At 42.5% G+C, this 25,866-nt stretch overlaps 1 protein-coding gene across 1 annotated transcript; it reads left to right on the top strand.

Annotated features, from left to right (window-relative positions):
- Window positions 1-14,886: 14,886 nt before the first annotated feature.
- Window positions 14,887-25,693, top strand: LOC311112133 (unconventional myosin-Ie-like; the record flags this gene model as incomplete). Its single annotated transcript, XM_084155110.1, has 10 exons — window positions 14,887-15,033; window positions 22,999-23,093; window positions 23,245-23,332; window positions 23,439-23,528; window positions 23,761-23,892; window positions 23,976-24,110; window positions 24,195-24,327; window positions 24,494-24,690; window positions 25,259-25,339; window positions 25,622-25,693. 10 exons carry the CDS (start codon window positions 14,887-14,889, stop codon window positions 25,691-25,693), a joined length of 1,170 nt encoding a protein of 389 aa, XP_084011236.1.
- Window positions 25,694-25,866: the final 173 nt, after the last annotated feature.

The following is a 25,866-nucleotide window of genomic DNA, read 5'->3' as shown; positions in this document are numbered from 1 at the left end:
ATATATATATATATATATATATATATATATATATATATATATATATATACAGTGGGGAGAACAAGTATTTGATACACTGCCGATTTTGCAGGTTTTCCTACTTACAAAGCATGTAGAGGTCTGTAATTTTTATCATAGGTACACTTCAACTGTGAGAGACGGAATCTAAAACAAAAATCCAGAAAATCACATTGTATGATTTTTAAGTAATTAATTTGCATTTTATTGCATGACATAAGTATTTGATACATCAGAAAAGCAGAACTTAATATTTGGTACAGAAACCTTTGTTTGCAATTAGAGATCATACGTTTCCTGTAGGTCTTGACCAGGTTTGCACACACTGCAGCAGGGATTTTGGCCCACTGCTCCATACAGACCTTCTCCAGATCCTTCAGGTTTCGGGGGTGTCGCTGGGCAATACGGACTTTCAGCTCCCTCCAAAGATTTTCTATTGGGTTCAGGTCTGGAGACTGGCTAGGCCACTCCAGGACCTTGAGATGCTTCTTACGGAGCCACTCCTTAGTTGCCCTGGCTGTGTGTTTCGGGTCGCTGTCATGCTGGAAGACCCAGCCACGACCCATCTTCAATGCTCTTACTGAGGGAAGGAGGTTGTTGGCCAAGATCTCGCGATACATGGCCCCATCCATCCTCCCCTCAATACGGTGCAGTCGTCCTGTCCCCTTTGCAGAAAAGCATCCCCAAAGAATTATGTTTCCACCTCCATGCTTCACGGTTGGGATGGTGTTCTTGGGGTTGTACTCATCCTTCTTCTTCCTCCAAACACGGCGAGTGGAGTTTAGACCAAAAAGCTCTATTTTTGTCTCATCAGACCACATGACCTTCTCCCATTCCTCCTCTGGATCATCCAGATGGTCATTGGCAAACTTCAGACGGGCCTGGACATGCGCTGGCTTGAGCAGGGGGACCTTGCGTGCGCTGCAGGATTTTAATCCATGACGGCGTAGTGTGTTACTAATGGTTTTCTTTGAGACTGTGGTCCCAGCTCTCTTCAGGTCATTGACCAGGTCCTGCTGTGTAGTTCTGGGCTGATCCCTCACCTTCCTCATGATCATTGATGCCCCACGAGGTGAGATCTTGCATGGAGCCCCAGACCGAGGGTGATTGACCGTCATCTTGAACGTCTTCCATTTTCTAATAATTGCGGCAACAGTTGTTGCCTTCTCACCAAGCTGCTTGCCTATTGTCCTGTAGCCCATCCCAGCCTTGTGCAGGTCTACAATTTTATCCCTGATGTCCTTACACAGCTCTCTGGTCTTGACCATTGTGGAGAGGTTGGAGTCTGTTTGATTGAGTGTGTGGACAGGTGTCTTTTATACAGGTAACGAGTTCAAACAGGTGCAGTTAATACAGGTAATGAGTGGAGAACAGGAGGGCTTCTTAAATAAAAACTAACAGGTCTGTGAGAGCCGGAATTCTTACTGGTTGGTAGGTGATCAAATTCTTATGTCATGCAATAAAATGCAAATTAATTACTTAAAAATCACACGATGTGATTTTCTGGATTTTTGTTTTAGATTCCGTCTCTCACATTTGAAGTGTACCTATGTTAAAAATTACAGACCTCTACATGCTTTGAAAGTAGGAAAACCTGCAAAATCGGCAGTGTATCAAATACTTGTTCTCCTCACTGTATATATATATATATATACACTGAGTGTACAAAACATTAGGAACACCTGCTCTTTCCATGACATAGACTGACCAGGTGAAAGCCATGATCCATTTTCGATGTCACATCAGTATAGATGAAGGGGAGGAGAGCGGGTTAAAGAAGGATTTTTAAGCCTTGAGACAATTAAGACATGGATTGTGTGTGTGCCATTCAGAGGGTGAATGGGCAAGAAGGTGTTCCTAATTTTTTGTACACTCAGTGTATATAATAATGGACAGGGCCGGCTGCCCATGAGCCAGTTTTTTTTTTATGACTTTTGCGCTATTTCTCTGTTGTCATAATCATCTATATCTGTGGTTCCCAACCAGGGGTACTAGGACCCCTGTCGGGTACTTGGCCTATCCACAGGGGGGAATTGAGAAGACTCATAAGACCATAGGCCTTCTGGTAAAATGCACATGAGGGGGTACTTCAGGGCTACTCCGGGCAGAGCAAAATTCAGTTGGTGGTACAGTAACCGAAAAAGTTTGGGAACCACTGGTCTATATTGATCATCTGGCTGACCAGTGGGCCACGGCAGGCACATCTACCAAGGTGGGCAGGCCCAGTTTTCTGATTGGCTGAGCTGAGGTGGGGCAAATTTACATTCAAAGTCAAACGTGCATCATCAAAGAGAGTGAGACCTGCTCTGACTCTGTCAGTCATTCAGTCAAAACAGGGTGGTGCCGAAAAAGAGAGAGGCCGACGCTGCTAAATGTGTGAAATTAACCGACCAAGTGCTGTGTCTGTGGTGCAGTCCAGGTAGGAAGAAAACAAAGAAAGACACACTCAAGTACACTGACACAGATCATGTAGCCTACTACTGCAGTTAGGCCTAATATTTTGGCTGTATATTGTACGAAATATATTTCATACCTACTATAGTAAGCTAATTAGGGAAGGGGGATTCGGGGGAACATTTAAACAATAGGCTATAGCCTAACAAGTCATTAGATTGGCTTTTACTATATAACACAAGGCAATAGCCATCTACTAGACATTTATACAGTGCTTTTTACTAAACACAATAAATCATGTATTACAATAAAGCACAATTCGGGGACTGTCTGTTTATTTTAATTGTTTTATCAATGTTTATTAGCTTCTGAATCTCAGTCTCTTCAGTCCAGCGAGTGAGTTTATGAGCTGTATTAAAAAGTGACTCTGGTGTCGGATTACATTACATAGCCACAGCATTAAAGGCTGGAAAGTCCCGCCTATCTCCCGCTTATTTCATTCGCTGAAAATCCCGTCACTTCTTGGCAGAAAGATACGCATACACGTGTGGCACTGTGAAACGAAGCACAACGCTGGAAATCTATCCACATCCGCATAAACTAGTACCGGCATCGTTCTTTGACAAACACAGAAGGTTGTATATTGAATTCAATAGAAGAAAACAGAGAGAAGAGAGAGAGAAGAGAGAGAGAGGAGAGGGACTGCCAGAACATTTAGGAACTGGCAGTCTCTCTCTTCTCGATTTCTCTGTTTTCTATGTCGCCTAATATTGAAATACTTATCTAAAGTGGGCAGGGGGAAACTTGAAATGAACAAATTTGAAATATGTAGTTAGGCAGTTCTAACGTATTATGGGCTCTATTTTAACAAACCTAACACAATGGTCAATCTAAGCGCTGGCGGTAGCACTATAGGTTCGGGGGTATGTCAGAAATATTTTTACTATTTTCACAACCACAATTATCGATGCAGTTGCTGGCGTTGGCATGAAAGGGCTGGGTTTTGATTAATAAACAAGTTGTGGGTGTGTCGAGGCATGGGCCCTCACTGGACAATCAGAACGTGCTCCATGGCTAAATATGTTGTTGCTTCAAGTTGTGTATTTACAGTCTTTTATGTATTTCCTTGTAATCAACTCTAATTCCAATGTTCGTCGGTTATAGTTTGTTAAACATCTTACAGAAACCAAACAACAAAATGTAGACCTATCCCATCTTTGCTAAATATGTTAACTTCAACCTGTTTGCAGACCACATTATTCTAAGTAATTGTATGGCTTCAATGTGGAAATATATACATAGCATTCACATTGATCAGGGGGCTAGTCAGACTGTAAATTGCATTATGGCTGAGCATGGACATGCCAAATGTTGTCAATAAGCAAGATTACATTCACTAAAAAGAGAGCGAATAATTCTAATAAAATTCTAAACAAAATGAAACAACAACTTGTTTTAAATAGGCTATGTCTAAATACACTTACAGGCATCACAACTGCTTCCCGTGGGCATATAATATTAAAACATGCAGACTATGGAAGGTTTTGCGCACATCCAAACTTTTCACAGTAGCTGGACAAAGATCCAATTTAAAGAGAAAGTGATCATGTCACCCTTATACTGCTCCCAAATATAATGTTCTATATACATATTGGAACCATCTAACAGATCGCATTCACACTTCTCCAGAAGTTGATATGCATGTGTGCCACGGACGTTCTCACCATAAAACCAGGACGGTGTTATCATTCTAATAAGTTTGGTTTTAATACAATTCAATGAAAAACAATCAGTTTTTTTCCCCCAACAACAATAAATACATATAAAATGTAATGATATCATAAAATCGGCAACATATAAAAAAGACACGACGCATTGCTGTTGAGCCAGCCTTCATTATAGCAGGCCTAGGGTAAGGGTAGCATATGGAGGGCTTGGATTTAAAAAAATATGAAACGGAAAACAAACAATTGCTACAGGAAAATAACTTCTAAATACGAGGTTCACCGGTATTCACCGAGGTTCTCATCTCTCAATTCATGACGGGCATGGATACATGTAGCCTACATCACGGAGGGGGTTTTACGCACGTCCAAAGCATGGCTACAATAATGAAGGCCTGACTACAATACATAGATAAAAAGGGAACGTCAGCTCACTGTTTTGCTCCTATCAAACTTAATATTTTAATAAAGCTTTGGTGATTCAGATTTATTTCCAAGCGGTCTCACGAGCCAAACACTATCGACGGTCTTGACTAGCCTACTTGATTATGTTGGGCAGGACAAAAAGAAAACAGCCTTCATTGAGAGGAGGGGATGCTTGGTTTTTAATCAAATAAAACGAAATGGGGAAAAAACATTTAAAAAATATATATATATTTCTAAATACGAAGTATACCAGCACCAAATCAAATCTTGTTCCATGAGCATAAGGGCAGTGTGCGTCACGGCTGGATAGGCTGGGTTTCCGCTGACAAAATTCATGCCATAACCAACTGCATTTATAAATTGTGTTAATCATTTATGAATCATTACTCCCACATTAATAAACCATTTACTAATCATTAGTAAAGTCTTTTTGCAGTCCCTAATCAAAAGTGAGTGCTATTTATACTTACTAACATTTACAAATGGTGAGTAAACAGTTTGTAAATGCCTTATGACTGGTACATTATTAAAATAAAGTGTTAACCTAGGGGGTTGTTGGGCCCAGCACAGGCAGTGTGGTCCCCTGGTCATCTTGTCCCAGAGATGCTAGGCTGCAGCAGTCAAGTGTAGTGGACGTAGAGAGAAAACACAGACAGACAGACATAGAGACCGAGACAGAGACAGAGACAGAGACACAGAGAGAGAGACACAGAGAGAGAGAGAGAGAGAGAGAGCGAGAGAAAGAGAGACTGACACATGTAATGGCAATTTATTTATATTTTGGCTCTATATGTAATACTAATTAACCATTATGTATGACAGCCAGGCACTTACATTTGCAATATAAGTAGTTAGGCTTTCATTATGAGCCAATGGTCATCTATTAGGTATTTATTCAGTAATCTTTCTGCTTTATCTTATAAATGTGTTTATTCATTCACAACTAGCATGTTGCTAGGCCCAGCACAAGCAGTGTGGTCCCCTGGTCTTCTGGTACCAGTGCTGTGGGAAAGGATGCTAAGCGGAGATAGCTCAGAGGTGAGTGCAGTGGAGGTAGGAAGAAAACAGAGAGACACAGATGTACTGCCAGTTCCTTAATATGTTGGCTCTATATTTAATAGCAATTAACACTTAAAAGTGACAGACAGAGTGACAACAGAGGAGAACAAGGAGAATCACAGACAGACAGTGACAGACAGACAGAGTGACAGACAGACGGACAGACAGTGACAGAGTGACAGCAGAGAAGATGCAGAGACAGACAGCACAACAGGGAGGCAACAGAGGGACAGTTATAGTGTTGAGTTGTATGTCCAGTGGTGCTTTTACATGTTGTATTAGTTTTAAACATGAGCTGGTTAAAAATAACTGGTTGAAAAAGGAGGAGGATTATGTTTCACCGGTCACTGGTACAGTAAAAGTTGAGAAACGCTGTACTATAGTTGCCTATGTTATGTGTCAGTAGCATTACTGCCTGTGTGTGTAAGTAGCGGGCGTGGGGGGCTGAAATGCCAGGGCTGAATTTTTGTCCCAGTCTGCCCCTGTTCACCTTTATAATAAAGCATTGCATGTATACAATTGCAATTGCGTAGTGGTACATAGCAGTAGAGTAGAGGCGCTTATAGAAGTTGCACACATAGGGAGAAACATTTTTATGGTCAAGGAAAACTTTTGGCGTTTAAAAACGCATTTCATGCAATTCTACGTCATTTTACATGACTGGAGACTTTGGCAAAATATTTTTTAATACCGCACAAATTATTGAAATGATAGGCTACTTTGACAAACTTTAAAAACAACCTACTCTTGAATCCATCAATAGCCTAGGCCCAGGTGTGTGGAGACACACATATTGTTTGTAAAGTTTGGAAGATGGCGCCGGAGGAGATGGCTGCCGTTTTACGGCCCTCTAACCAATTGTACTATTATGTGTGTTTTATCGCATTATTTGTAATTTATTCTGTACATAATGTTTCTGCCATCGTCTCTTATGACAAAAAAAGAGCTTCTGGATATCAGGACAGCGATTACTCACCTCGTATTGGACAAATATTTTTTCTTCAACGAGTCGGACGCGAAGGATATTCTACAGACACCTGACAAGGCCCAAATCCCCGTCATTCGCATGAGAAAGCAACGGAGATATCGTGGACATAAGTCGGGGTGCCTTGTAAGAATCCGACGGCGAGCAAGTAAACTGCCTCTTCCATCAATCCTATTAGCCAACGTTCAATAATTTGAAAATAAATTGGACGACCTAAGGTCATTGTCCATTTGGAAGACCCATTTGCGACCAAGCTTTAACTTCCTGACTGATGTCTTGAAATGTTGCTTCAATATATCCACATCAATTTTCTTCCTCATGATGCCATCTATTTTGTGAAGTGCACTAGTCCCTCCTGCAGCAAAGCACCCCCACAGCATGATGTTGCCATCCCCGTGCTTCACGGTTGGGATGGTGTTCTTCGGCTTGCAAGCAACCCCCTTTTTCCTCCAAACGTAATGATGGTCATTATGGCCAAACAGTTCTATTTTTGTTTCATCAGACCAGAGGACATTTCTCCAAAAAGTACGATCTTTGTCCCCATGTGCAGTTGCAAACCGTAGTCTGGCTTTTTTATGGCGGTTTTGGAGCAGTGGCTTCTTCCTTGCTGAGCGGCCTTTCAGGTTATGTCGATATAGGACTCGTTTTACTGTGGATATAGATATTTTTGTACCGGTTTCCCCCAGCATCTTCACAATGTCACGATCGTTGATGAACGGGTCAGACCAAGGCGCAGCGTGATATGCGTACATGTTTATTAACTTATCAACACAACAACAAAACAACAAACGAAACGTGAAGTCCAAGGTAGAACACACAACATACCTTACACGGAACAAGATCCCACAACTAGACAGTGCCAATAGGCTGCCTAAGTATGGTTCCCAATCAGAGACAACGAGCGACAGTTGCCTCTGATTGGGAACCACACCGGCCAACATAGAACTATACATACTAGATCACAAACATAGATAAGCACAACAAGGAATATACACACCCTGACTCAACATATAAGCGTCCCCTGAGTCAGGGCGTGACAGTACCCCCCCCCACCCAAAGGTGCGGACTGCGACCGCACAACATAATTATTATTATTATTTATAACAGGGTAGGGGCCGGGTGGGCATTCCGCCTCGGAGGCGGATCCGGCTCGGGGCGTGACGACCTCTCACTCTCCGCCTCCCTGTTGCGCCTCTGGTCTGGTCTGGACCTCGGGGCTGTAGTGGAACAGGTTGAGAGCTTCAAGTTCCTTGGTGTCCACATCACCAACGAACTATCATGGTCCAAACACACCAAGACAGTCAGAAAGAGGGCACGACAAAGCCTATTCCCCCTCATGAGACTGACAAGATTTGGCGTGGGTCCTCAGATCCTCAAAAGGTTCTACAGCTGCACCATCGAGAGCATCCTGACTGGTTGCATCACCGCCTGGTTTGGCAACTGCTCGGCCTCCGACCACAAGGCACTACAGAGGGTAGTGCGTACGGCCCAGTACATCATTGGGGCCAAGCTTCCTGCCATCCAGGACCTCTATACCAGGCGGTGTCAGAGGAAGGCCCTAGAAATTGTCAAAGACTCCAGCCACCCTAGTCATAGACTGTTCTCTCTGCTACCGCACGGCAAGCGGTACCGAAGCGCCAAGTCTAGGTCCAAAAGGCTTCTTAACAGCTTCTACCCCCAAGCCATAAGACTACTGAACAGCTATCATGGCTACCCAGACTATTTGCATTTCCCTCCCCACCCCACCCCCTCTTTTACGCTGCTGCTACTCTGTTTATTATCTATGCATAGTGACTTTAACTCTACCCACATGTACATAATACCTCAATTACCTCGACTAACCGGTGCCCCAGCACATTGACTCTGTACCGGTACCCCCTGTATATAGCCTCCCTACTGTTATTTTATTTTACTGCTGCTCTTTAATTATTTGCTATTTTTATTTACTTATCTATTTTTTACTTAATTTTCTTAAAACTGCATTGTTGGTTAAGGCCTTGTAAGTAAGCATTTCACTGTAAGGTCTACACCTATTGTATTCGGCGCATGTGGCAAATCAAATTGGATTTGATTTGATTTTGAAATTGTAGTCCTAAAAAAAGACTTCCAGTTTTACTGACTCACCCAATGATGCGCAGCTCACTAGCCGGCGATAGCCAATGCACTAGTGCCTAATCATGGTGTAGTAGGCTATTCTGAATGATTGCCTTTCTTTCTGAACGGACAGCAGTAACACTATAACTTTGGCAAATGTATTTCAAAACAATAATAATAGGAAATAAATTATGAAGTGCGGCTGCACTTAGGCTACCAGCCAACTAGAATATTGATGATGATGTAAATCAAGTGTTATCAAGAGTTAATCAAATATTTTGATGCTGTGGCAGTAGGCTACTGTTGATATTTCAACTAGGTAGCTTGCAACACACACTCGACCGGTGACCGCATCTCAAAACATGCACGTTTGGATCTCCACACAGGGCAGACTGGGAAAAAGGCACAACCGGGCCCACGTGAGCTCTGTACAGGGCAGACCAATGTACGGGTAGGGGTGGGGGGTGGCAAACTTGGGAACAGTGGGTTCAGAACAAGAATGATAAAAACTGTATACAACATTTTTTATAATAATACCACCACCCAAAAGGGCACTTGGCAAGTGGGAGGGTGAAGGGGCAGCTGCTTGGGCATTGGTAGACCCCTATCTGAGCACGTACCTGATCAGGGCACTCTCAGACCATATGAATGAAGGTTCCGGGAGCACTCTGAGGGTATAGAGAACATTTCGGGGTTGGATGTATTTTCATTTTGAACAGTCTGTGCGGGGTAAGATAAGATCTGTATCATGTTTGTAATCAGTTTTGTAGTCATTGCTTTTGGTATATGTCAAGTACAATAAAAATGTATTTTGACAAAATATATTGTAGCGGCAGCAGCCTATTAGAAGACTTGGAGGCGTGGCTTGTTGGGGGCTTTTTGGCCTCGCATGAGATGGATTGTATTGTGTTATGTTGTGTTCTTTGACATGTATTTGAAAAAAATATATATATATTGTATCGGTTCTTTGTTTGGTTGATTCGCGTGGTTAAGCATTATTAGATAAGCTTGTTGAGAGGGAACCTACAAGACTTTGAGCAGGTGACACCAGTTAGTGTTGATGGTTTAATCTGAAGAATATTGTACCTTCACCTCCCTCAACAGCATTAATAAAAACGACTAGTTTCCTCATGACCGCCATTTTACAGTTTTCACATTAAAAGAATGAAGATGGAGCGCTAATTCAGACACAGTTTTAAGCATCAGTCCTCAAGCAGATAGTACCACATTCGAAATAAGTGTTTTTACGCTTTCATGTGTCATTTTCTGCCATTCTTTGTACTTTTTAAATGGTACATTTTTGTTTTATCCAAAATTAAATACAAATGTAATGCATGTTCCTATACTCAAATCTATAGGGACATTTCTTCAACAAATAGCTAACCGTAGCAGGCAATAAACACATCCATTAAAATGCTGTTTTTTTGGCATATTGAAGTTCTAAAAATAATATTTAGAACCCCTATACTACTGTAGGCTACCTGATTTAAGCCTGTCACACACGTCATTCACTATGAATTTCACACACTTCATTCACTATGAATTTCACACACTTCATTCACTATGAATTTCACACACTTCATTCACTATGAATTTCATATTCATAGGACACCCCGATGTTTTGAAGTTCGGGACATCTTTTAAATGATATTGGGGGCACAATTTCAATAATCTGCAGGATCCTGGCAGTCATACGACCTATCGATTCAATACATCAAAACATCCTTGATATGCTTCACTGTCCTTGATACGCATTCCATAAATACCCAACGGTCTAAGGTCTTGCATCTGGCGAATTGGATATTAGAACTCTCAAGTGCCTTGTGATGTGAATGGTAATGCAACCATAAATCGTGTTACGCAGCTCTGGATGAGTCATAAAACGTCTACCTTGGTGACCTACGGTTACCATCTTTCTAACTGACAATTTACCTGCCCTTAAATGGAAACCGAGCGCGGTGGATTGCCTACATTACGCCTTGACACGGAGAACCAGAAAGCGGCACAAAGGGTGAAAAAGTAGACATGTGGCAACCTTAGTTATGACCTGATTCCTGCTTCGTGTTCTCTGCAGTCCTGCATGATGGACTGGTCCGACTGCCTGAAATCTTTTAAAACGGAGGCAGTGCAGCTCGGTTTCTGCCGCGGCTTTATTAAAAGCGACAGGTAAACTCTGTGTGGCCGCAGTAGCAGTAATTGTGATACATTTTGTGCCTGAGATAAGGTCGGCCAGACAGCACATATCCCATTAGCCCCGACCATGAGAAACCATGTGTATGGTAATACTAGGCTAAACTGATTATACACACACTGGAAACACGGTGCCAGTCGGTAGCAATGGACCCCGTTCGTCATGTTATGAATGCAAATTTGCCAGTTATTTTTCCCTGATGAAGATGACTGAAGTTTTATCGTCGGGATGATTCAATTTAGATTCACAGAGTAGAGCCTTGGAAACTGGAGGTGAGGCTAGAGATGGAACTAAAGTGGTTTAACAAGATGTAACCCTCAAAACCTGCCTAAATGTCCACACTGTCGTATGAAAGACAACACCTTGAATTTTTCATTATGCTTGAGCTCAGAAACTCTCATGCTTGAGAGGCCTCGGCCAAAATTGTCATCAGAACAGCTGTCAAACTGACATGAAGTGTTGGCAGTATTGTGTAAGATCCTATCATGTTTGCCCCAAGAGCATTAGGTGTACTTGCTGATGTCATAGGCTTCTTGAGCAATCTCTATAGAAAACCCCAACGCATTGGAAATGTAATGAAAGCAGTCAGAGCAATATGGAACACATAAAACACAACATCCATCTTGAACTGTAGCGACCTTCACCATTCATAGCAGTTAGTCTTACGGACGTAAACAATAGGAATACCGCCCTGAACATCTTATTGTTCAGACCGTGTGTCACATCTGTTAATTTAGATAGACTGTAGGCCTTCTGAGAATCGATCTAACTGTTTACTGTACATCCCTTGTGCTTATGACCTGTTCTCTTACAATTTAGTCCATTGACAGCAATAAAAAAAGATCCATTCATTTTCTTGGCACAAATTACAATATATATCGTCATACTTCCGCCTACGAGGACAATATATTATAGTACTCGCAGAAGATAACAGGCTAAACAAGGCTAATTTGCAATCTGCTAAAATTGTACCAGTGGAGTTTTAGCCTGGTCCCAGATCTGTTTGTGCTCTTGCCAACTCCATCGCTGTCCCTGTCATCTTTGGCATGACAATGAGTGACAAGGAGTTGGCATGAAACCACAAACAGACTGACACTCAGGCTAGTGGAGTTTGACAGCAAATGGGACTAAGTGGGGACGATAATTGAAAGCTTCATTAATGACAGCGGACAGAGGGAGGCGACATTATAAATAACAGGTGATATTGGGGCATTGTGTTATTTCATGGGCTAGATTATGATTAAGAGCCCCTGACAACAGGGCTACCGCGGTGTTGGGAATATTGATGCTTGGTAGTACTTACACAATGATGAATTTAGTGCCAGCCAGTACAAAGGAAGGCAGCCTCAAATGCCATTGAGAGTATTTAGCTATGCTTCACCCATGGATGGAACATAATTACCATCTAGATGGGAGGGAAATCAATAACGGATTTCTATTCTGTGGCCATTGCTTTCTCATTTTGTCAGAGGGACAGACATGGTATATTGCTGTGTATTGCTGATGGATGGCTAATGGCTATACCTCCAAGAAGTCTGACTAAACACAGACACTTGAACAATGCTTTTCAGACCTGTGGTTAACAAATACTGGGCATAGCTAAGTTCTATAAGTAATTTTCCACAAAATCTACAGGACATTAGCTCTCCATGAACAGGGTTGGAGAGCCCTGGATTAGTCAGATTGACAAAATTGTGGCAAAATTACATGGAAAAATAGTTGCTGAATTTTGTTTGTAGCCAGTGGCTAGCAGGTTTGCAGCATCTGCCTGGCTGGCCTGCCCTGAAGGGGCAGAAGACCTCTCCTTGTAGAGACTGCTGCCATATCTGTAATCTGAGAGGAGCTTAAGAATCCCATTTATATTACAATATCCAGGCTTGTGTTAGCCAAGGCTTCTACTCCAGCCTGTTTGTTTAGGGGGATTTCATACCCTCTTCTGGCTACGACTTGTAAGCCTTCTGGGATTTCTTTGATTTAAAATGAGAAAATAGGGCTTCTTGCTCGCGAGTTGACATTCACTTTAAAACAAGGTCAACAACCATGTGCACTTGTTTGAGTGGTTTGCAAGCCAGTCGGATGAATTTGCCGGAGCCTATGGGCTCTAATGCATGTTATAATTGCCTTGGGAAGTGCTGAAGCTCTCGACAAAACAAGGAAAGTTCTAAGTATGCCCCATGTACTCATCATTTCACGGTTTGTTTCATTATTTAACCATCTGCGTATTAGCACCAAGGGCTTTGGCTATAAGGAGGCTGGCAGACAATTTCAGAGGCCACGTGAGGCCTTGAACCATAATGGTGGCAATGGAATTAGAGGCGCAATTACCTGCGGCACGGCCTGATATGGATCAACTCCATGGTTTCCATTTGTTAGATAAACTCTCATTGTCTTCCTGATTATTGCATTTCCTGTCAGTAGCCTATGGAGGAACCGTGCAGACTCAGCAGTGGCTTTCACATCAGTACAGTTCCATAGAGGCACATTCAGAGCAGAATGGGAAATTATAGAAATGGGAAACAGTAAAGTGGCTGTCAGCGTGAAATAAAACCGACAGCCATGTAAACATATATATTTTTTTCTTTATTACTTTCTAACCCTACCACCCCTTCCCTAATTGGAGTAAACTAGTGAACAACAACGCTTAGGCCTCTACTTCCAGCTTATACATACTATTTACATTTTATGGACACAGTCAATTTTAAATTTAGTTATCTTGTTGTTATTAGTTGTTATTAGTCCCAACCTTCAGCTCCATTCAACCCCTCCCATCTATCTACTAACACCATCCATATTGGATTTCTATTTGCCATATATTTTTCAACAGTACTGTGATGTTTCACAAAAGTTCTAGAATATTATATATTATTTGACTTTTGAAACGTTGCATACTTCTCCTACTATGTTATAGGCTATTTAGATTACAAACGCCTAATGTGAACTTTTAGATCTTATGTGGCAGGGCTTGCAAACTATCACAGATTACAAAGGGAAACCCAGCCGCAAGCTGCTCAGTGACACGAGCTTACTGGATGTGGTCTGCCACATCCGTGAACAAAAAGTTATACGGCTGCACCATTGAGAGCATCTTGACTGGCTGCATCACCGCTTGGTATCCAACCAAAAAGCGCTAGAGAGGGTACTGCGTATGGCCCAGTACATCACTGGGGCCGAGCTCCCTGCCATCCAGGACCTCTATACCAGGCGGTGTCAGAGGAAGGCCCCTAAAAATTGTCAAAGACTTCAAACCAAGTCATAGACTGTTCTCTCTGCTACCACACGGCAAGCGGTAACGAAGTCTGGAACCAACAGGACCCTGAACAGCTTCTACCCCCAAGACATAAGACTGCTAAATAGTTAGTCCAGGTAGCTATTTGGTTAACTATTTAACTATCTGCATTGACCGTTTTTGCACAACTTTTTTGAAGCATCACATACGCTGCTGCTACTGTTTACCATCTGTCACTTTATTCCTGGTTATATGTACATATCTACCTCAATTACCTCGTACCCCTGCACATCGACTCGGTACTGGTACCCATTGTATAGAGCCAAGTTATCTTTACTCATTGTGTATCTATTATTACTTTTATTATTACATGTTTTGCTTTTCTATTATTTCTCTATTTTCTTTCTCTCTGCATTGTTGGAAAGGGCCCGTAAGTAAGCATTTCACTGTTAGTCCACACCTGTTGTTGGCGAAGCATGTGACGAATACAATTTGATTTGATTTAGATGAAGGTTGCATCAAAACAGCCCGTAGCTGCTTTTAAAAAAATCAGATTGCATGCTGATAACTTGAAATGGGTAGCTTACCTCAGGCATATCTTTTGGATGATATTAGCCAAGACATTGTCATACTAAGAGCTTAAGTTTCAATGCGTGTGTTCTTCGTTTGAACTGGAAGTGGATCTGAAATAATTCATCGTTAAGGCATAGACTTTCTCCCTCGAGGCAATGAGGGGGTTTGATTAATCTGGCCTGGGGTACACCGGGCTATGGCCCGTTACGTCATCGGGCGAAAGCGTGGCGAGAGGAGCGCCCTTCTCAAATCGAACAGTAATCTGCCCTCAGGTCTGGAGAGATACTGGGTGTGCAGGCTTTTGATCAAGGCCTGCTCAAAACATCAGAGACAGTTTATCAAGGTCGGTTGAGCAGCTCATTACTCAAATGTGGTTTGTTAGAGGGGGACTGGAATAAAAACCTGCACACCCATTAGCTCTCCTGGAGGATGATTGACTACCCTTGATGTAAAACATTGCAACATTACAATCAAATACGTTTTATGCCTTTTGAAATAATTCGGCTCATTCAATATATCAAAGCTCAAATGGCTATGGTTGGCTACAAATATTTTTATTCAGCTGAAGCAAGCACACACATTTTCAGGAAATGTACCATTTCTAGTTTATTCATATTTATCTTAGCTACCTTAGAAGTGTTTATTTTGCAGGCTGACTAGCATCTATTGAGTTGCAATGTCCCATACACTGGATACTCAAATCAACAAAGTATCGAAAGCCAAGTTAACAAACAGATCATCGACCATTTCGAATACCACCGTACCTTCTCCGCTATGCAATCCGGTTTCCGAGCTGGTCACGGGTGCACTTCAGCCACGCTCAAGGTCCTAAACGATATTATAACCGCGATTGATAATAGACAGTACTGTGCAGCCGTCTTCATCGACCTGGCCAAGGCTTTCGACTCTGTCAACCACCGCATTCTTATTGGCAGACTAAATAGCCTTGGTTTCTCAAATGACTGCCTCGCCTGGTTCACCAACTACTTCTCAGATAGAGTTCAGTGTGTCAAATCGGAGGGCCTGTTGTCTGGACCTATGGCAGTCTCTATGGGGGTGCCACAGGGTTCAATTCTTGGGCCGACACTTTTCTCCGTGTATATCAATGATGTCGCTCTTGCTGCTGGTGACTCTCAGATCCACCTCTACGCAGACGACACCATTTTGTATACATCTGGCCCTTCATTGGACACTGTGTTAACAAACCTCCAAACGAGCTTCAATGCCATACAACAATCCTTCAGTAGCCTCCAACTGCTCTTAAACACTAGTAAAACTAAATGCATGCTTTTCAATCGAACGCTGCTGGCACCCGCCCACCCGACTAGAATCACCACTCTCGACGGGTCTGACCTAGAGTATGTGGACAACTACAAATACCTAGGTGTCTGGTTAGACTGTAAACTCAACTTCCAGACTCACATAAAGAATCTCCAATCCAAAGTTAAATCTAGAATCGGCTTCCTATTTCGCAATAAAGCCTCCTTCACTCATGCTGCCAAACATGCCCTCGTAAAACTGACTATCCTACCGATCCTTGACTTCGGCGATGTAATTTACAAAATAGCCTCCAACACTCTACTCAGCAAATTGGATGTAGTCTATCACAGTGCCATCCGTTTTGTCTCCAAAGCCCCATACACTACCCACCACTGTGACCTGTACGCTCTTGTTGGCTGGTCCTCACTACATGTTCGTCGTCAAACCCACTGGCTCCAGGCCATCTATAAATCACTGCTAGGTAAATCCCCGCCTTATCTTAGCTCATTGGTCACCATAGCAGCACCCACCCGTAGTCTGCGCTCCAGCAGGTATATCTCACTGGTCATTCCCAAAGCCAACACCTCCTTTGGCCGCCATTCCTTCCAGTTCTCTGCTGCCAATGACTGGAACGAATTGCAAAAATCTCTGAAGCTGGAGACTCTTATCTCCCTCAATAACTTTAAGCATCAGTTGTCAGAGCACCTTACCGATCACTGCACCTGTACACAGCCCATCCGAAATTAGCCCACCCAACTACCTCATCCCTATATTGTTATTTATTTTGCTCTTTTGCACCCCAGTATCTCTATTTGCACATAATCTCTTGCACATCTAGCATTCCAGTGTTAATACTATTGTAATTATTCTGCACTATAGCCTATTTATTGCCTTACCTCCATAACTTGCTACATTTGCACACACTGTATATATATTTTCTGTTGTATTTCTGACTTTATGTTTTTTTTTACCCCATATGTAACTCTGTTGTTTTTATTGCACTACTTTGCTTTATCTTGGCCAGGTCGCAGTTGTAAATGAGAACCTGTTCTCAACTGGCTTACCTGGTTAAATAAAGGTGAAATAAATAAAAAAATAAAATCTACAGTGCCTTCGGAAAATATTCAGACCCCTTGTCTTTTTCCACATTTTGTTACGTTACAAACTTATTCTAAAATTGATTAAATCGCTTTTTTCCCTCATCAATCTCCACCAAATACCCCACAATGACAAGCAAAATCAGGTTTTTTGACATGTTTTTGGTAAAAAAAAAACAGAAATATCACATTTACATAAGTATTCAGGCCCTTTACTCAGTACTTTTTTGAAGCACCTTTGGCAGTGATTACAGCATCGAGACTTCTTGGGTACGCTACAAGCTTGGCACACCTGTATTTGGGGAGTTTCTCCCATTGTTCTCTGCAGATCCTCTCAAACTCTGTCAGGTTGGATGGGGAGCGTTGCTGCACAGCTATTTTCAGGTCTCTCCAGAGATGTTAGATCGGGTTCAAGTCCGGGCTCTGGCTGGGCCACTCCCGAAGGCACTCCTGTGTTGTCTTGGTTGTGTGCTTACGGTCATTGTTCTGTTGGAAGGTGAACTTTCTCCCCAGTCTGAGGTCCTGAGCGCTCTGGAGCAGGTTTTCATCAAGGATCTCTCTGTACTTTGCTCCGTTCATCTACCTTCGATCCTGACTAGTCTCCCAGTCCCTGCCGTTGAAAAACATCCCCACAGCATGATGCTGCCACCACCATCCTTCACCGTAGGGATAATGCCAGGTTTCCTCCAGACGTGACGCTTGGCATTCAGGCCAAAAGAGTTCAATCTTGGTTTCATCAGACCAGAGAATCTTGTTTCTCATGGTCTGAGTCTTTAGGTGCCTTTTGGCAAACTCCAAGCGTGCTGTCATGTGCCTTTTACTGAGGAGTGGCTTCCGTCTGGCCACTCTACCATAAAGGCCTGATTGGTGGAGTGCTGCAGAGATGGTTGTCCTTCTGGAAGGTTCTCCCATCTCCACAGAGGAACTCTAGAGCTCTGTCAGAGTGACCATCGGGTTATTGGTCACCTCCCTGACCAAGGCCCTTCTCCCCTGATTGCTCAGTTTGGCCGGGCGGCCAGCTCTAGGAAGTCTTGGTAGTTCCAAACTTCTTCCATTTAAGAATGATGGAGGCCACTGTGTTCTTGGGGACCTTCAATGCTGCAGAAATGTTTTGGTACACTTCCCCAGATCTCTGCCTCGACACAATCCTGTCTCGGAGCTCTGTGGACAATTCCTTCCACCTCATGGTCGTAAATGTGAAATTTCTGTTTTATATTTTTAATAAATTTGCAACAATTTCTAAAAACCAGTTTTTGCTTTGTCATTATGGGGTATTGTGTGTACACTACTGGTCAAAAGTTTTAGAACACCTACTCATTCAAGGGTTTTTCTTTATTTTTACTATTTTCTACATTGTAGAATAATAGTGAAGACTATGAAATAACACATATGGAATCATGTAGTAACCAAAAAAGTGTTAAACAAATCAAAATATATTTTATATTTGAGATTCTTCAAATAGCCACCCTTTGCCTTGATGACAGCTTTGCACACTCTTGGCATTCTCTCAACCAGCTTCATGAGGAAGTCACCTGGAATGCATTTCAATTAACAGGTGTGCCTTCTTAAAAGTTAATTTGTGGAATTTATTTCCTTCTTAATGTGTTTGAGCCAATCAGCTGTGTTGTGACAAGGTAAGGGGGGTATACAGAAGATAGCCCTATTTGGTAAAATACCAAGTCCATATTATGGCAAGAACAGCTGAAATAAGCAAAGAGAAATGACAGTCCATCATTACTTTAAAACATGAAGGTCAGTCAATCCCAAACATTTTAAGAACTTTGAAAGTTTCTTCAAGTGCAGTCGCAAAAACCATCAAGCGCTATGATGAAGCTGGCTCTCATGAGGACAGCCACAATGGAAGACCCAGAGTTACCTCTGCTGCAGAGGATAAGTTCATTAGACTTACCATGCCTCAGAAATTGCAGCCCAAATAAATGCTTCACAGAGTTAAAGTAACAGACACATCTCAACATCAACTGTTCAGAGGAGACTGCGTGAATCAGGCCTTCATGGTCGAATTGATGCAAAGAAACCTCTACTAAAGGACACCAATAAGAAGAAGAGACTTGCTTGGCCAAGAAACACGAGCAATGGACATTAGACTAGTGTAAATCTGTCCTTTGGTCTGATGAGTCCAAATTAGATTTTTGGTTCCAACCGCCGTGTCTTTGTGAGACGCAGAGTAGGTAAACGGATGATCTCCGCATGTGTGGTTCCCACCGTGCAGCATGGAGGAGGAGGTGTGATGGTGTGGGGGTGCTTTTCTGGTGACACTGGCAGTGATTTATTTAGAATTCAAGGCACACTTAACCAGCATGGCTACCACAGGATTCTGCAGCGATACGCCATCCCATCTGGTTTGGGCTTAGTGGGACTATCATTTGTTTTTCAACAGGACAATGACCCAACACACCTCCAGGCTGTGTAAGAGCTATTTGACCAAGGAGAGTGATGGAGTGCTGCATCAGATGATCTGGCCTCCACAATCACCCGACCTCAACCCAATTGAGATGGTTTGGGATGAGTTGGACCACAGGGTGAAGGAAAAGCAGCCAACAAGTGCTCAGCATATGTGGGAACTCCTTCAAGACTGTTGGAAAAACATTCCTCATGAAGCTGGTTGAGAGAATGCCAAGAGTGTGCAAAGCTGTTATCAAGACAAAGGGTGGCTACTTTGAAGAATCTCAAATATAAAATATATTTTGATTTGTTTAACACTTTTTGGGTTACTACAGTTGAAGTCGGAAGTTTACATACGCTTAGGTTGGAGTCATTAAAACTCATTTTTCAACCACTCCACAAATTTCTTGTTAACAAACTATAGTTTTGGCAAGTCGGTTAGGACATCTACTTTGTCATGACACAAGTAATTTTTCCAACAATTGTTTACAGACAGATTATTTCACTTATAATTCACTGTATCACAATTCCAGTGGGTCAGAAGTTTACATACACTAAGTTGACTGTGCCTTTTAAACAACTTGGAAAATTCCAGAAAATGATGTCATGGCATTAGAAGCTTAGAAAATCTAAAGAAATCAGCCAAGACCTCAGAAAAAAAACTGTAGACCTCCACAAGTCTGGTTCATCCTTGGGAGCAATTTCCAAACGCCTGAAGGTACCATGTTAATCTGTAAAAACAATTGTATGCAAGTATAAACACCATGGGACCACGCAGCCGTCATACCGCTCAGGAAGGAGACGCGTTCTGTCTCCTAGAGATGAACGTACTTTGGTTCCGAAAAGTGCAAATCAATCCCAGAACAACAGCAAAGGACCTTGTGAAGATGCTGGAGGAAACAGGTACAAAAGTATTTATATCCACAATAAACCAAGTCCTATATCGACATAACCTGAAAGGCCGCTCAGCAAGGAAGAAGCCACTGCTCCAAAACTGCCATAAAAAAGCCAGACTACGTTTTGCAACTGCACATGGGGACAAAGATCGTACTATTTGGAGAAATGTCCTCTGGTCTGATGAAACAAAAATAGAACTGTTTGTTCATAATGACCATCGTTATGTTTGGATGAATAAGGGGGAGCTTGCAAGCCGAAGAACACCATCCCAACCGTGAAGCACGGGGTGGTAGCGTCATGCTGTGGGGGTGCTTTGCTGTAGGAGGGACTGGTGCATTTCACAAAATAGATGGCATCATGAGGAAGGAAAATTATGTGGATATATTGAAGCAACATCTCAAGACATCAGTCAGGAAGTTAAAGCTTGGTCGCAAATGGGTCTTCCAAATGGACAACGACCCCAAGCATACTTCCAAAGTTGTGGACATCACAAAGCCCTGACCTCAATCCTATAGAAAATTGTGGGCAGAACTGAAAAGGCGTGTGCGAGCAAGGAGGCCTACAAACCTGACTCAGTTACACCAGCTCTGTCAGGAGGAATGGGCCAAAATTCACCCAACTTGTTGTGGAAAGCTTGTGGAAGGCTACCCGAAACGTCTTACCGATGTTAAACAATTTAAAGGCAATGCTACCAAATACTAATTGAGTGTAAACGTCTGACCCACTGGGAATGTGATGAAAGAAATAAAAGCTGAAAGAAATCATTCTCTCTACTATTATTCTGACATTTTACATTCTTAAAAAAAGTAGAGATCCTAACTGACCTAAGACAGGGCATTTTTACTAGGATTAAATGTCAGGAATTGTGAAAAACTGAGTTTAAATGTATTTGGCTAAGGTGTATGTAAATTTCTGACTTCAACTGTACATGATTCCATATGTGTTATTTCATAGTTTTGATGTCTTCACTATTATTCTACAATGTAGAAAATAGTAAAAAATAAAGAAAAGCCCTTGAATGAGTAGGTGTGACTTTTGACTGGTACTGTATGTACAGTTGAAGTCGGAAGTTTACATACACCTTCACCAAATACATTTAAACTCAGTTTTTCACAATTCCTGACATTTAATCCTAGTAACAATTCCCTGTCTTAGGTCAGTTAGGATCACCACTTTATTTTAAGAATGTGAAATGTCAGAATAATAGTAGAGAGAATGATTTATTTCAGCTTTTATTTATTTCATCACATTCCCGGTGGGTCAGACGTTTACATACACTCAATGAGAATTTGGTAGCATTGCCTTTAAAATGTTTAACTTGGGTCAAACGTTTCGGGTAGCCTTCCACAAGCTTCCCACAATAAGTTGGGTGAATTTTGGCCCATTCCTCCTGACAGTGCTGGTGTAACTGAGTCAGGTTTGTAGGCTTCCTTGCTTGCACACGCTTTTTCAGTTCTGGCCAAAAAAAAATCTATAGGATTGAGGTCAGGGCTTTGTGATGGCCACTCCAATACCTTGACTTTGTTGTCCTTCAGCCATTTTGCCACAACTTTGGAAGTATGCTTGGGGTCATTGTCCATTTGGAAGACCCATTTGCGACCAAGCTTTAACTTCCTGACTGATGTCTTGAGATATTGCTTCAATATATCCACATAATTTTCCTTCCTCATGATGCCATCTATTTTGTGAAGTGCACCAGTCCCTCCTGAAGCAAAGCACCCCCACAGCATGATGCTGCCACCCCCGTGCTTCACGGTTGGGATGGTGTTCTTCGGCTTGCAAGCGACCCCCTTTTTCCTCCAAACTTAACGATGGTCATTATGGCCAAACAGTTCTATTTTTATTTCATCAGACCAGAGGACATTTCTCCAAAAAGTACTATCTTTGTCCCCATGTGCAGTTGCAAACCGTAGTCAGTTTTTTTTATTGCATACTATTGTTTGTACAGATGAACGTGGTACCTTCAGGCGTTTGGAAATTGCTCCCAAGGATGAACCAGACTTGTGGAGGTCTACAATTATTTTTCTGAGGTCTTGGCTGATTTCGTTTGATTTTCCCATGATGTCAAGCAAAGAGGCAATGAGTTTGAAGGTAGGCCTTGAAATACATCCACAGGTACACCTCCAATTGACTCAAATGATGCCAATTAGCCTATCAGAAGCTTCTAAAGCCATGACATCATTTTCTGGAATTTTCCAAGCTGTTTAAAGGCACAGTCAACTTAGTGTATGTAAACTTCTGACCCACTGGAATTGTGATACAGTGAATTATAAGTGAAATAATCTGTCTGTAAACAATTGTTGGAAAAATTACTTGTATCATGCACAAAGTAGATGTCCTATCCGACTTGCCAAAACTATAGTTTGTAAACAAGAAATTTGTGGAGTGGTTGAAAAACTAGTTTTAATAACTCCAACCTAAGTGTATGTAAACTTCCGACTTCAACTGAATGTATGTATGTATGTATGTATGTGTTTGTACATTTTAGTCATTTAGCAGACGCTCTTATCCAGGAAGGGCACATCAACAGATTTTTCACCTAGCCGACTTAGTGATTCAAACCAGCAACCTTTCAGTTACCTGCCCAACGCTCTTAACCGCTAGGCTACCTGCCGTGGACATTGGAATGATGCTTGCTCCTCCTTTGTCAGGCCCAGTATGAGAACCCCCCTCACATCTACGCCCTGGCTGACAACATGTACCGCAACATGATGATCGACTGTGAGAACCAGTGTGTCATCATCAGGTCTGACCAATCATCTCACTCCCAGAGATCAAGCTTTATACTTTGTAGTAACCTGAACTTTCACATAAACCATGCATTCTGTCAATGGGATGTCATCACAATGAGTTAGGGTGTTGCTCTGTTTCACAAAGCTTTTCCATTGTCTTTGCAGTGGGGAGAGTGGAGCAGGAAAGACTGTAGCAGCAAAATACATAATGGGCTACATCTCCAAGGTGTCGGGCGGAGGTTCCAAAGTCCAGGTATAGGGGATCCATTCATCTAATTCTCCCTTCCATTCTCTCATTTCATCTTCTCAGACACGTATTAGTGCGTTCATCTGTTCTCCTTTATTCTTCTTCTTCACAGCACGTAAAAGACATCATCCTCCAATCCAACCCTCTCCTGGAGGCCTTTGGGAATGCCAAGACCGTGCGCAACAATAACTCCAGTCGCTTTGTGAGTAGAACAGGGAATCTGGGAATACCGATAGAATGGATAAGGAATTAGGGGTGCATTTCATTCCAAAAATGTTGTGGCCTTCTGCCCTTCACTCCCATTGACAGATCTGATGGGACCAGAAAGGTGAAAGTAATAGGGAGAAATCTAGGTGGAGCTTTTATTGTTGCATTCCTGGTTTAGGCCTTATCTGGACAAGGAACCTTAATCACTGTGTTCTGTGTTACCACAGGGGAAGTACTTTGAGATCCAGTTCAGCCGTGGAGGAGAGCCAGACGGAGGGAAGATCTCCAACTTCCTGTTGGAGAAGTCCAGGGTGGTGTCACAGAACCAGGGAGAGAGGAACTTCCACATCTACTACCAGGTGGGACAGAATAACTAATTACGGAGAGAATTACATCACTTATTTAACCTTTGACCAAACAACCTCTGACCCTTGACCCTTAGCTCCTGATGGGTGCCACTAAAGAGATGAGGGAGAACCTTGGTGTCACCACACCTGACTACTACCTCTACCTGAACCAGTCTGGCACCTACACCGTGGAGGATGTCAACGATAAGAAGGAATTCTCTGACACCATGGTGAGCTCTCTCTCTCTCTCTCTCTCTCTTTTTTTTCACATGTCTAGAGAGGCAGTTTGTCTTCATTGTGTGTATGTGTTTTAGGAGGCCATGTCAGTGGTGGGCCTGTCTGTAGACGAGCAGGACATGGTGCTGCAGATCGTAGCAGGCATCCTGCATCTGGGCAACATCGCCTTCAGAGAGGAGGGAAACTATGCTGTGGTGGAGAGTGAGGACTGTGAGTTACGCTTACACACACACGCACGCGCGCACACACACACACACACACACACACACACACACACACACACACAATCCCAAATCAACCCCTATCCTATACCCTCTTTGCACTTGTGATCCCCCTCTTTGTCCTATCTCACTTCCTGTCCTCCATGTTCTGGCAGTCCTGGCGTTCCCGGCCTACCTGTTGGGAATCTCCCAGGAGGGTCTGAAGAACAAGCTGACCAGCCGGATCATGGACAGCAAGTGGGGGGGTAAGACAGAGAGCATCGCTGTCACCCTGAACACAGAGCAGGCCTCCTTCACACGGGACGCCCTCTCCAAAGCTCTCTACTCACGCCTGTTTGACTTTCTTGTGGATGTAAGTCTCCATTTAATTTCAGAAGGAACCTGTCAGTGAGGTTCCTTTTATCCACATATCAATTTGCTCACCTATATGTTGACCAGTTAACTAGTAGAAGGAACATTTAACAGCAAAGCATGGCCAAACATGTTCACACTTACTACAGAGTCATAGCTCTTATCGGAACATGTATTGGACTTGCTGTCCGGATCCTTGTGCAGTTGTTTGTCTTTTGACTGCTGGTGTGGGAGCCACACAAGATAATAATAATATGCCATTTAGCAGATGCTTTTATCCAAAGCGACTTACAGTCATGATGGAACGTGTCTAGAGATGGGAGCAGTAGGGAGGCAGTGCAGCTTACACATGTTCTGTCCTGTTGTCTCACAAGAGGTTTACTGCAGTACTGTTGCTACAACCATGACACTTCATTTTATTGTAGTACTGTATCATAGTACTGTATCATTGCTCTTTAGCGTTTAAACTTCTTCATTCCTGTCTCTCTCTGTCTCTGTCTCTCTCTGTCTCTCTCTGTCTCTGTCTCTGTCTATCTGTCTGTCTTTCTTTCCTCTCTCCTCTCCCCCAGTCTATCAACAAAGCCATACAGAAAGACCATGAGGAATTCAACATTGGGGTGCTGGACATCTATGGCTTTGAAATCTTCCAGGTGGATATTTCTGTGCTGCCTCATACAGGAGTTGTCCCACTTCTACTGTTGGACCTCATTTATTTAAAAACTGCATACATCACCATACATAATCATTTCCACCTATAGGCCTACTGTTAGACCACATGTCATTTTGTTTAAGATTGCACACATATGGCCTGCACACCTAATTGCCACCTCCAGTTACCTACTGTTAAGTATATGTGTTGAAAGTTTACTGCTTTTTATTCATACAAAATCATTAATACTATGTATTCTCTCTGTTGTGGAAATTACCACCAGGGACACCTGAAGTTCATCTTAAATGAGTCATTCTTTATTATCAGCAAGCTGGAGAGTTTACAACAAACTTAATGCACCAAGTAGAACACGTCTGTCAGGAGTTTCGCCGGGACAGTCCCGTTAGTTCTCTTATATACTGCTTACACAGACAAGTTATATTTGCATGATTTAGCTTATTCATAATTCATAATACATTCATCATTAACTTTTGGTTCATTCATGTGACCTACCAATACCTCACGAGG

This window comes from Coregonus lavaretus (genome assembly GCF_964263955.1).
Source record: "Coregonus lavaretus genome assembly, chromosome: 38".
Lineage (NCBI taxonomy): Eukaryota > Metazoa > Chordata > Actinopteri > Salmoniformes > Salmonidae > Coregonus > Coregonus lavaretus.
The sequence above is the reverse complement of the archived record's forward strand: the minus strand, read 5'-3'. Positions and strand labels throughout refer to the sequence as shown.